The 13,754-nt window shown below is 38.1% G+C and overlaps 1 protein-coding gene across 1 annotated transcript in view; it reads left to right on the plus strand.

Annotated features, from left to right (window-relative positions):
* Window positions 1–13,754, plus strand: part of Vom2r58 (vomeronasal 2 receptor, 58) — a 106,914-nt gene that overhangs the window by 36,285 nt on the left and 56,875 nt on the right. The window contains exon 3 of the mRNA NM_001099479.1: window positions 599–1,405. Within this exon, the coding sequence (NP_001092949.1) occupies window positions 599–1,405 (807 nt within the window). The remainder of the gene's footprint in view (window positions 1–598; window positions 1,406–13,754) is intronic.

The following is a 13,754-nucleotide window of genomic DNA, read 5'->3' on the forward strand; positions in this document are numbered from 1 at the left end:
GTATGATATCAGGTTTTCTATTGCTCCACAAAACATGGTCTAGAGAAGCAGCTTTGTGCCTAAAGTCATTGATTCAAACATGAGAACCTCATTTTGAATATCTACTAGTCATATAAAACTAATTGAAAACAAGAAAAATCTGTAACATAAGTTCTGGTTAAGCAGGTCACCGACCAGTCAGAGTAACCAGAACATTGAGCTACAGGTATACTTAGAATCCTTTGTTAAAAAGAAAGAAAGAAAGAAAGAAAGAAAGAAAGAAAGAAAGAAAGAAAGGAGGAAAGAAGGAGGGCAGGAAGGAAGGCAGGAAGGAAGGAAGGAAGAAGGAAAGGGAGAAAGAAACAAGGAAACAAAGAAGAAATAAACAAAGAAAGAAACAAAGAAAAAAGAAGACTAAAAGAAAAATGAAAAATTTGAAATAGTGAATAATGACAAAGAACTCCAATATCGACATTTGGCCTCATGTACACACATATACAATCATGGTGCATGAATTCTTATTATTTTACATGATTCTAAAAGTCTGTCAGGATTGGACATGTGCTCTACGCTTCCTCCTCTTAATTCTTTCATTCTCTTTATCCTCCTTTACTTTTAGCTGACCATTGGGTCTTTTGACCCTAATCTGAATAATCATGAGCAGTTTCATGATATTTATCAAATAGCATACAAGGACATGTCTCTCACCCATGGCATTGTCTCCTTGTTGAATTATTTCCACTGGAACTGGGTAGGACTGATCGTATCTGAAGGACAAAATGGTTTTCAGATAATCTCAGAAGTTAGGGCAGAAATGGATAGAAACAAAATATGTGTAGAATTTGTGGAATTGATCCGAGTTAGTGAAGTATCTTATTTACCAAGCTACCTATTGAATCCTACACATCTTGTGAAATCAACAACAAATGTGATCATCACCTATGGTGACAGTGATTTTCTGAGAGGCTTTATGCTTTATTCAAGACAAATTTTTGTTACAAGGAAAGTCTGGATCATGAACTCAGACTGGGATATTATCACCCAGTCACAGCATTTCATTTTAAATTCATTACATGGAAGCCTCATCTTTGCACATCACCACAAAGAAACCTCTGGTTACAGAAATTTTATCCAAACAGTTCATCCTTCCAAATACCCAGAAGATTTTTACCTTACAAGGTTTTGGTTCTTCCTTTTTAACTGCTCATTTGCTGATGATGACTGCAATACACTGGAGAACTGTCTACCTAATGCTTCCTTGCATGAAACAACAGGGAACCATTTTGACATGGTCATGACTGAGTTTGCTTATAATATGTACAATGCGGTGTATGCTGTGGCCCAAAGCCTTCACAAGATGCTTCTTCATGAAGTAGAAGTAAGACAAGTAAGAAAGGCAGAAGACCTGACGTTTTCAGTCTGGCAGGTAATGTGTCTCTAATTGGCTTGCTCAAAACATCAAGAATGGGATTTTCTAAATGTATGCTTTTGAGGTCACACTATTCTGGTTCTCTAAGGGTGTGAAAAAAATGACTTGTACCTGATAAAGGGATAAGTAAGTCAAAACATATACAGAGGTTGTTAAGAAGGACAAAGTTTCCATGAAGGGAAGACAGTGTTCTAAATCCACATCAGTGTTTTGTGTTGCCAGGTCAATGATTTGTATATGAAAGGTACAGAAAGTAGCTTCTCTTGTGAGCCCAATAGAAAGAAGAGGGAGACAGTGGAAGTAAACTGCCAATCCAGAGATGATTGAGGAAGGTAGAGTACCTAGGCACATAGAATCAAACAACATGGAGAGAGAAGTTACAAAGACATGCTGGAGGATAAAAACAACTGAGAGTGATATAAGTATATATTATAGGTAAAATATAGTATTGTATTATATTATATGCATAATTTAATAAAAATGTGTGAAGTTCTAGCTATGGAGAAGAGGATTCAGAAGCGAGGGAAGGGACTGAGCTGATTAAAGATAAAACACTTAGGCAGTAAAGTCTGTGGAAGCCAACTGGGCAATGAAGGTGATTGATGATAGGGTACTGTCTCAGTCAGGGTTTCTATTCCTGCATAAAACATCATGACAAAGAGGCATGTTTTGGAAGAAAGGTTTATTCAGCTTACACTTCCACATTGCTGTTCATCACCAGAAGAATACAGAACTGGAAATCAAACAGGTCAGAAAGCAGGAATTGTTGCAGAGGCCATGGAGGGATGTGACTTACTGGCTTGCTTCCCCTGGCTTGCTCCAGGATGACCAGCACAGGACCAGCACCACCCACGATGGGCTGGGCCCTCCCCCTTCACTAGTTGAGAAAATGCCTTACAGCTGGGTCTCATGGAGGCATTTTTTCAACTGAGGTTCCTTTCTCTATGATAATTCCAGCCTGTGTCAAGTTGACACACAACACCAGGCAGTACAGGTACCTAGGTCTACATAATTGTACAATTCACAGTAAAAATTCCAGAAGAAGTCAAGAGGAGGGAAGTGCAGGTGCCCCAGGCTAGGATGCTCAGTCAAAGTCTGTTAACCTGATTTCAACAGAAGCAAGGACTTTTCAGAAGTGTGGTGAACCATGGACAGTGACTATTATTGCACAGAATCTAAATTTCAGGTAGGGAAAAATAGGAATAAAGCATCCTGAATACTGGTCAGATAGAGGAAAACTACTCTTCGATCCTACTAGTCCTTCTCCTCTCCTAAATTGTAAGTGCATTTAGTAGAAGAGAAATGTGACTTAAATTTTCAAAACAAGAAATATTTTCCCAAATGAACAAATTAAGTCCTGATGTACATCCCAGTACAGAAATAAAAACATGAAAGAAAGAAAAAGGTAAATATCTCTCCCAAAAAAGACCAATTCTATACTAACTTTAACAATAATTCTTAACATTAATTCTGTACTAAATATAAATACTAGGAGTCTGAGTTAGAATATAAAATCTCTTCAGGTATTCCAAAATACACCTGAACATCAACAAGAGAGTATTTAAACAGAGCTACTAATCAGCAATGAAAATAAATTGTGAGATTTCACAGCTAAGAAATTGCAGGAACAAAATCTACAACATTTAACCAGAATGGTAAAGAACTACTATCAGAGCATCTCAAATTGCTGTATAAAATAGAAAAGAAGTGACTACTTTAAAACTCTTTCTATTAAACCAGATTGATTAATACTGGTGTAGTAACCTGAAACTCAAACCAGATAAAGACACAACAAAAAAGGAAATCACAGACCAGTCTTCCTAACAAACATATGTGTACAAGTTAATAAAGTAGAAGGGAGAAATTCTGTAATGATGTTATAATTTCAAAAAATCAAATCATTTAAAAAATAAAAATATGAATGAAAATAAATTCTCAAGAAAACACTTATAAACTTAATTTATTGTCACATCAAAAATAACGGTCACCATAACCATTCCAGATATTCAGGGATGAATCTACGAATGTAAATCAATAAGTGAAATTGATGGCATAAGTGGACTCAAACACAGAAATCACATGATCATATCAAAAGATGAAGAAAAGGCCTTTGAAAAATTCCAATATTACCACTTAATAAAAGTCATGGATATGGTAGAGATATTTGAAAAACCTTTAATCAGAATTGTGCTAAGTGGAGGGAAAACCAAAAATTCCTATCTGAGATTAAGGAATGCAAAATTAACACAAAGTCTTCCTTTATACCAGTGATGAACATATCAACAAAAAAAATGACAAACTAGATAAGATGGATGAAGCAAAGAAGTGAGACTGACCGGAAATGGATGTAGATCTCTCCTGAGAGACACAGCCAGAATACTGCAAATACATAGGCGAATGCCAGCATTAAATCTCTGAACTGAGAATGGGACGTCTGTTGAAGGAATCAGAGAAAGGACTGAAAGAGCTTGAAGGGGCTTGAGATCTCATATGAACAACAATTTCAACCAAGCAGAGCTTCCAGGGACTAAGCCACTACCCAAAGACTATACATGGACTGACCCTGGGCTCCAACCTCAGGTAGCAATGAATGGCCTTGTAAGAGCACCAGTGGAAGGGGAAGCCCTTGGTCCTGCCAAGACTGAACCCCCAGTGAACGTGTTTGTTGGGGGGAGGGCGGTAATGGGGGGAGCATGTGGAGGGGAACACCCAAATAGAAGGGAGGGGGAGGGATTAGGGGGATGTTGGCCTGGAAACCAGGAAAAGGAATAACAATCGAAATGTAAATAAGAAATACCCAATTTAATAAAGATGAAAAAAATGAAAAAATAATCCCATTGACAATAGCCATAAAGTAATTAAATATCTAAGAATAAATCTGGGCAAGGCAACCAAACCAAGAAAGAATACTATTGTGAAAACTTTAAGACAGAGAAGAAAGTAATTTAGTTGAAGAAAACACTATAAAATTGAGAAACCTCCCAAAATAATGGGTTACATAAATTGATGTTGTATATTGGTCATAGTAGAGAGAGCAATTGACATTTAAATGTAATTTCAATCAGTATTACACCATCATGAAATTTCAGCATAGACAATTTAGACCCAATATTTAGAGGGTCCTATCCCAAACTGAAGAGGACTAGACAGTCAATGCCTGGTTAAATAGGTAGAGTAAGTTTCCTCCAGAGCTGTGGTCCAAGATAGGTTATCCCAACCCAAGTGGTCAGCAATAAACACTTGTATATACAGACAAACTACAGTGAATAGATTCAGTATGATGTGTTGGAGTGGGAGGTGAGTCATGAATCTGAAAGAAATGTGTGGGCCATGGGAAGAGGGGTGAACAGCAGAAATGTGAGTACAGTTTGGTTTGGTTCAATTTGATTTGGTTTGGTTTGGTTTGGCTTGATATAGTTTTGTTTAGTTATGTTTGGTTTTCTCATGTATGAAATTCTCTAGAAAATAATTTTGAAAACATCACTCTTCTTCACAGGCTTATAAAAATCTTAAAATTAATGTGAAAGAAAAGAGCAAGGATAGATAAAACAATCCTAAACAAAATGAATACAACTGGAGGTATCATCACACCTACTTTAAACTCATACAATACAGTCATAATAATACACATAGCATAGTACTGGCACAAAAACAGACAAATATATGATCAGTACAATGAAATAGAATGGAATATTATAGAAAGAATAGAATACATGTATAGGCTAGAATAGGCTAGGCTAGGCTAGGCTAGGACAGGACAGGACAGAATAAGATAGAATGGGATAATAGAGGGCCCAGAAATGAATCAACACATTTACAGTGAACTCAGATTTTAAATAATCATGCCAAATGCATACATTGAAGAAATGACAGTATTTTCCAAAAACGGTGCTGTGCAAACCGGAAATGAAAATAGACCCTTATTTCTCAGTGTGAATAAAACTAAACTTTTAACTGACCGTGGAACTCAGTATAAGTTGTAATACCCTGTAACTGCTAGAGGAAAAGGCCAACAATTGCTTTAAATTGTGGACACATAAAAACATTCTGAGATAACTCCGGAGGACAAGAAACAATAAAACAGGGAAAATGGAATCTCATGATAGTAAAACATACTGTATAGCAAAAGAAACTGTTAGAAAAATGCCAGTCCACAGAAGGGAAAATAATTTCCAAGCTTATATCTAATTAAGAAGTGGGGAGGAAATATAGAGAGAACTCAGAAAATTCATACCTGAAAGAAATGTATAATACAGTTTTTTTTTATTAACTTGAGTATTTCTTATATACATTTCGAGTGTTATTCCCTTTCCCGGTTTCCGGGCAAACATACCCCACCCCCCTCCCCTTCATTATGGGCGTTCCCCTCCCCATCCTCCCCCCTTGCCGCCCTCCCCACAACAATCTAGTTCACTGGGGGTTCAGTCTTAGCAGGACCTAGGGCTTCCCCTTCCACTGGTGCTCTTACTAGGATATTTATTGTTACCTATGAGGTCAGAGTCCAGGGTCAGTCCATGTTTAGACTTTAGGTAGTGGCTTAGTCCCTGGAAGCTCTGGTTGCTTGGCATTGTTTTACCTATGGGGTCTCGAGCCCCTTCAAGCTCTTCCAGTTCTTTCTCTGATTCCTTCAACGGGGGTCGTATTCTCAGTTCAGTGGTTTGCTGTTGGCATACGCCTCTTTGTTTGCTGTATTCTGGCTGTGTCTCTCAGGAGAGATCTACATCCGGCTCCGGTCGGCCTGCACTTCTTTGCTTCATCCATCTTGTCTAATTGGATGACTGTATATGCATGGGCCACATGTGGGGCAGGTTCTGAATGGGTGTTCATTCTGTGTCTGTTTTAATCTTTGCCTCTCTATTCCCTGCCAACGGTATTCTTGTTCCCCTTTTAAAGAAGGAGTGAAGCATTCACATTTTGATCATCCGTCTTGAGTTTCATTTGTTCTAGGCATCTAGGGTAATTCAAGCATTTGGGCTAATAGCCACTTATCAATGAGTGCATACCATGTGTGTTTATCTGTGATTGGGTTACCTCACTCAGGATGATATTTTCTAGTTCCGACCATTTGCCTACGAATTTCATAAAGTCATTGATTTTGATAGCTGAGTAATATTCCATTGTGTAGATGTACCACATTTTCTGTATCCATTCCTCTGTTGAAGGGCATCTGGGTTCTTTCCAGCTTCTGGCTATTATAAATAAGGCTGCGATGAACATAGTGGAGCACTATGTTCAACTTTATATGTTGGGACATCTTTTGGGTATATGCCCAAGAGAGGTATAGCTGGATCCTCAGGCAGTTCAATGTCCAATTTTCTGAGGAACATCCAGACTGATTTCCAGAATGGTTGTACCAGTCTGCAATCCCAACAACAATGGAGGAGTGTTCCTCTTTCTCCACATCCTTGCCAGCATCTGCTGTCACCTGAGATTTTGATCTTAGCCATTCTCACTGGAGTGAGGTGAAATCTCAAGGTTGTTTTGATTTGCATTTCCCTTATGACTAAAGATGTTGAACATTTCTTTAGGTGTTTCTCAGCCATTTGGCATATAATACAGTTTTAAAATTGGCTCTAGAAGTAAAGAGAAAGTTCTCAAAATAAGAAATAAACATGGCTAGTAAACACTTTTAAAATTTTTCAGCATCCTTAACCATCAAGGAAATACAGACTGAAACTACATTAAGAGTTCATCTAACCTCAGAATTGTGATCACCAAGCAACCAATGAAAATAAATGTTACAGATGTGGAGAATGGCAAACCCTTATACACTGTTGGTAGAAGTAGAAACTAGTGCAGCAAGTCTGGGATCATTATGGAGGTTTCTCTAAAAGATGAAATGGAACATATGAACCACCCACAGACACACACCCTATACCATTTCTGGTCATACACCCAAAGGACTCTATATCTTAGCCCAGAAATGCTTATGCATTCATATTCACTGGTGACCTATGCACGGAAGCCAGGAAATGAAATCAGCCTAAATGTTCATGAGATAATGAATGCATAATGAAAATGGGGTGCCTACAAACAAATGACTATTATTTATATGTAAACAAAAATAAAATCACCACATCTTCAGGTAAATGGGTGAAACTTGTTAAAAAAAATCATTCTGTAGGTAACCCAGACCCAGACATACAAGATCTAGTTGGCTTCAATACTTTAGTTATGTGTGCTCAATTTGCAATGACTGTATAAGTGAAAAATTAAAAAGTAAGAAGGAGCTGTTGGTGGGTATTAAGAAATAGAGGATAGGAGGACACAGGGGGAAAGGGGCAAATAGAAGAGGGAATTCTGGAAGTAGAAAAGCAAAACGAAGGAAGGAAGTAAAGAGAACAGAAGATTTCCATTCATGCTCCTGGCCTTCTGGGCTTCTCTCCTGTCTCTCACAATACCTCATCCTACTCCCCTCTTACTCCCTCTTCCCTCTCACAACTCAAGAGAATGAAGTGAAATACACGGATGCAAGGGTGGGTGTGGGGGTATTGAAGGAACCTCTAGGAAATCTCAAAAACCTGGGATGTGAGAGGTTTCCATGCCTCAGTGGGGGTGACTTTAACCAAAATGTCAAACAGTAGACAAATGGAACCTGAAGAGACCACCTCCACTAGAGAGACAGGGGCCTTCTTGGAGGCACAGGGTCAACAACTTACCTGCAAAATTTTTGACCCAGAATTGTTACAGTTTAAACAAAATACTAGGACAAAAATGAAGCACAGATTGAAGGGAAAGGCATTCCAATGGCCACCAATGTAGGAGTTACCCATGGGCCAGCACCAAACCTGTCACTATTACTGATGTCATGTTTTGCTTGCACTCAGGAACCTAGAATGGCTATCATCTGAGAGACTCTTCCAGTAACTGACTGAGATAGATGCAGATACTTACAACCAACCATTTAACTGAGTTTGGAGAACACTTTAGAAAAGTTAGGGAAGGACTAAAGGAGTTCAAGTGGTTGGCAACTCCATAGGAACACCAACAGTGTCAACTAACCCAGACCCCTCAAAGCTCCCAGAGACTAAGCCATCAACCAAAAAGCATAATTGCCTGGCCCATGGTTGCTGGCACATATGTAACAGAGGATTTGTCTGGCCTCAGTGGGAGAGGATGGACCTAATCCTGCACAGACTTGTTATCCAGTTGGAAAAGAGGATGGGGGTGAGCACCTTCACAGAGGGAAAGGTATGGTGAGATGGGGTGAAGAACTCTTGGAATTGGGACTGGTAAAGGGAACAACATTTGGAAAGTAAATGAATCAAACAAATACTTTTAAAAATGTGGGAGATCACAAGAGAGAGCTAATCATATCAAAGAATGTTTAACAAAACCATTGAAAACCTACTATATGTAATTTAATTGGAAATAATATTCTTTTATTATTAATTCTTTTATTATTAGCAGTATATGGCTAGATAATTTGAGTGTATACAGAAGACAAGAATTACTAAACAAAAATTCTAGTAACAGGTATGGGACAACTTCATATGACATCTTGATAAAGGACAGCCCCAGAGTCCCCAGCCAAAAAAAAAATAGGTTCCTGCCACTCCTTTTTGTTACAGGCCAGAAATGGAGTGTAGCAACTGAGAGTATCAGACAGACCATACCGCATCAGATGTGATTAAAACTGAGCTGTAAGCATCTCTGCTGGCCAGATTGCATAGTATCAAATGCAGGCTGCTGGAGAGAAAGGGCATCAGTGATTGTATTAGTCTGAGCTCTCTAGAGTGACATGTAGAATGTGGTCCAGCTAATCCAACAATGGCTGGCTATCAAGAGAAAGTCCAAGTATCCTATTGTTGTTCAGTCAACAATGCTGGACATCTCAGCTGGTCTTTAGTATATGATGGAACCCAGTAGAAGTAGGCTATAATTCCCCTGGGAAAATTGACTTGCTAAAGAGGAGAGGGGAAGCAAGCAAAAAGCATAAGCTTCCCTCTTCCAGGTTCTATGTGGATATTCAGCAGAAGACATACACCAGATCTGGATCAAAGATATGGATTAAAGACCTGTATTTTCTTAAATCAAAAGATTGGTATTAAAGGCTCCTCTTCCTACATCAAACATCTACATTAAAAGTGGATCTTCCTACTTCAAATTATGCAAAACTTTCTCACAGGTGTACCCTCCATTTTGGATATTAGTTGACTATAGATGTAGTCAAATTGACAACCAAGAATATCCAACACAAGCCCACCACTTGTCAACTTGACACACAATCATAACTTATGGCTGCTTAGTTTTTAAAGAAAAACAATAACCAGGTTACAATGACACCTAAACATGATATAGATGTCCCTCATACAACCACAAATGCACTATGAATTTAACATCAGAGGCAATGCCCCTTGAGAGACAATGTTTAGTGTCCCAAATGTAAATATGATAACCACTGATATTCTCTTAATTGATGTTTCATTACACAATAGAGAAATTGAAGAAGAAAAGACAGTTATCTGTATAAACACATTCTTAACAAATATAACAGAAACACTCACATCAATTATAATTCTTATTTCCACAACTGGTCATGTGGCCTTAGCTTCTATTTATACTTATGTTTCTCTACTACCTATGCTGTCTTTGCTCCACCCCTGCCAAGCACCCCAGCAAGTCTTGGAGCTTTCCTGGAGCAATGACTTCATGGCCTTTGTCATCTTGCCTGGATTAGGCTTTTGAAGTTTCCCATTGATTTAATTGACATGGCAGTGCCAGGAAACTCCTTAAAGGATTTTCTGAACTCGAGTCATAATCCTCCTTATCTCTATTGTGGAGAAACAAGCCCATTTTCCCATGGTAATCTGGATCAGTCACTCCACCAATTTGTTACTCCTGTTTCAGCCTGCTATAGGACTAGGGTATTGCCATGGCAGGCCTGAGTATGCTTCTTATTCTCAGAATGTGGACTTTGTGACTTGGTATTAAAAATGCAGGTGAATGCTTTAAACAGGGCTTAAGGGGCAATATGGACAGTGTGGCTAAGAACAATGTAAATTATAATGGCCTGACTCAAGAGGTTTCAGAGGAGAATATTAGTAAGTGACCGATCATTCTAGTAATATTTGTAGGGGGAAAGTGGCTGCTTTCTTAAGTTGCACAAAAAAAATTTGGCTGGGCTTTGGCCCTCAATTTAAGAGATCTGGATAAATGACAGATGAGATTGCAAGACAGTCTAGTACTAATTCTGTGGTGGTGGTTAGTGATCTTATGCAGATCTATAATGAAAAGAAACATGCTGAGCAAGGAAAAATACCAAAGGTTTGATTTGAAGGAGAAGAGAACACCAGGAAGTGTAATCAGGCTAAGTCTTTTACTTAAAAAGATAAAAAGATTTTAAAGACTGATATTAAATGGGATAATGGGGTAATGGCCACAGGGCGAGACTCCACCAAGCTAAGCTTCCAACTTGTGAAAAGAAATTAAAGAAAAACATAAGAAGTGAAGGAAAACATCCAAGACAGAAATGAGATACAGATGTAATTGAACAAGAGGCCATATTCCAGACCTTGCAAGCAGCAGAACTTGACAGTTAAGGCCACATATTTCTGACTTTAGAGTCAAGGATACAGGAAATGGGTTATAAAATCTCCCTCTGTGACTAAGGAAACCACTGGGGCCAGGCATATGACAGGATTATCCCTGCATGCGGCCCATAGAAACTGCTGTGTAAAGCTATGAAGATAAATCCTGTATTTCATTGAAAACTCCAAGATGTTAGAGATTCCAGAGCTATGGGATACCTGCCACAGAAAGCTGCGAACAAGGTATAGAACCAGTTCAAGATAGAAAAGTGTGATGCAGTCAACAAACCTGGAAGGAGTTGCGGATATGAGTTTGCCCAGATGCTTTCAATTCTTGCCTCACAATGCTCTCTTTCCTTCCATTTGGAATGGTAATGTATATTCTGTCCCAGTATATATGTCACAAGCATGTGATCTGTATTTTAAGTTAAAGGACATATAATCAAGAGGTTGCCTTCAGTCTCAGAAGAGACTTTGAACTTTGAAATTTTAAGCAATGTTGAAACTGCGGGGGACTATTTGATGTTGAATAAGTTGCACTTTGCATTATAATATGGAAACAGGCCTAAAAGGCCTATGAGTGAAGGGCAGAGGTGGGATTTGGTGGTTTGTTTATGAAAGACCACCATGCATTCATTTGCTTGAAACCTTATTCACCAAAGAATGGCACTTTTGAAAGGATTGGAAGGTGTGACTTTTTGGGGTTTGTGTGGCATAGTTGGAAAAAGTGTGTTACTGAGGGTGGGCTTTGAGGCTTCAAAAGGCCAAGTCAGACCCAATGACCTCCCCTTCTTCCTGCCGTCTGTGGATCCAGTTATAAAACTCTCAGTTCCTTCTCTTAAACCATGTCTGCCTATATCTCATCATGTTTCCCACCATGCTGAAAATGGATTAAACCCCTGAAACTGTAAAAAAGCCCCAATGAAATATTTTCCTTTAGAAGAGTTGTCATTATCATGTTGTCTTTTTACAGCAATAGGAGATTGACTGAGACAGTAATTTTACATATTTTGAGACCTGTAAATTTTAATACCAACTTGTTAAGCAAGATGCAGACATTTACAAAATAGTGACACTCTTGTTATGGGGGTAAACAGAATCTAATAGCATTTGTGGCCCACTCCACAGCAAATAATCCTTGAATAGTCCTGAATTCTAGTCAAAACCATGTAGCTGAGGAAGTAATAAGCTGTAATGGGGAATTTATAACTGTTTAGTTAAATTTACATAGGGTCAAACTGCCTTGTAAATAATTGTTTAAGACTCTATTATATACCAGTGCTACTCTCAGCCACAATAGAAGAAGCCTGTCTTCACAGTAAGCACTGATTCAGTCACACTTGTTCCAGGTGCTGAGAATAAGTGACTATTGAGTGTTGAGCTCTATACTAGACATTTATTTATAGCACCCTTCTCTGAGGTTCTGGGATCATTCCAGAAGAGGGGGATGGAAAGAATATCGCTGAAAGATATGGAGAAGTGGTGCAAAATATCATCTTCTAAGAATACAACCATGGCAATCTTGAACTCATAGAAGCTGAAGTTACTTGTGCTGGATCTGCACAATACTAGCTACATCAAAAATGGTCTATGGAAATGGCAGGGTACCCTACTCTCCCTGTTGAACTATTGAGTACTAAATGTCTAAAAGATTAGACATCATCATTGTCTTCAATTTTGTACCAACTGACATTCCACTTTCAAGCTCAAGAAGTTTCAAACTATGATCAAACAGAAGACCTCAGCTTCCCACAGAAAATCCTTAAATGACAGGAAAACTAAACTACCTATTTTGCCATTCCTAGAATACAGCTTTTTTTAATCATTTCTTAAGTGTATATAGTATTTTGTCTTTTTATCCTAATCACACTATCTTATCCCCTCCCCCTAGAGTTGAAACCTTTTATCCAACAGACACACCACTCACTTTCACATCATTTCTGTATCTCATTCTGTTTAATTATGATACTTCACATAACCATGACTGGGGGTTATTTACCAAAACATGGGCAATTTATTACTAGCTACAACAATGCAAAGAATAGCACTTCCTCTCCTGGAACCACTGCCTGACTTTCAGTAAGGTATGGAGACTCATGTGTTACTCCCCCCACTGAATGATGGATTTTAATGAGTAAAATTTAACATAGGTCATACATGCATAATAACAACTGCAATAAATTCATGTATGCAACAGCAGATTATCATCCAAAGTATAGTGTTTTTATACTTATCGTCTATAGCTTATTTCCTATGGCCCTGTCTTCTGCAATATTCCCTGAGTATTTAATGTGTCCCATTTACAAGCAAGCATTTTCCATTAATTATTCTTCTGCTGTTGTGATAAAATATCATGACTAAAACAGAGAATAGAAGAAAGGATTTATTTTTTGAGAGTTAAAATCTACAATACTGGAAAGCATAGAAGCAGGCATGGAAGCTAGAAGAGCCAAATGACAACTCATATTTTTACCTTAACCACAAATCAGAAACAGTGTCCTAGAAGTGGTATACATTTCTAAACTCTCAGAGACAAACTCCAGTTATATACTTCCTTAGATAATACTGGAGTTTTTAAATATCCCCAAATAATACCACGTGGGGAACAACTGTTAAAATATCTGAGCCTAAGGGGAATGTTTCTAAATCAAATATCCATAGTCCAGTTTCTAGACTCCAAATGTTTTGGCCATAATATAATAAAAAATTCCACACAGTAATTTATATTCTCAATACTGTTTAAAGGTCCAAAGTCACTTCTGAGACACAAGGTAATCTCTAAGTATAAACCATTGTTGTGGCAAAAAGCAAGTTAT

The sequence above is a fragment of the Rattus norvegicus genome, chromosome 12 (assembly GCF_036323735.1).
Source record: "Rattus norvegicus strain BN/NHsdMcwi chromosome 12, GRCr8, whole genome shotgun sequence".
NCBI lineage: Eukaryota > Metazoa > Chordata > Mammalia > Rodentia > Muridae > Rattus > Rattus norvegicus.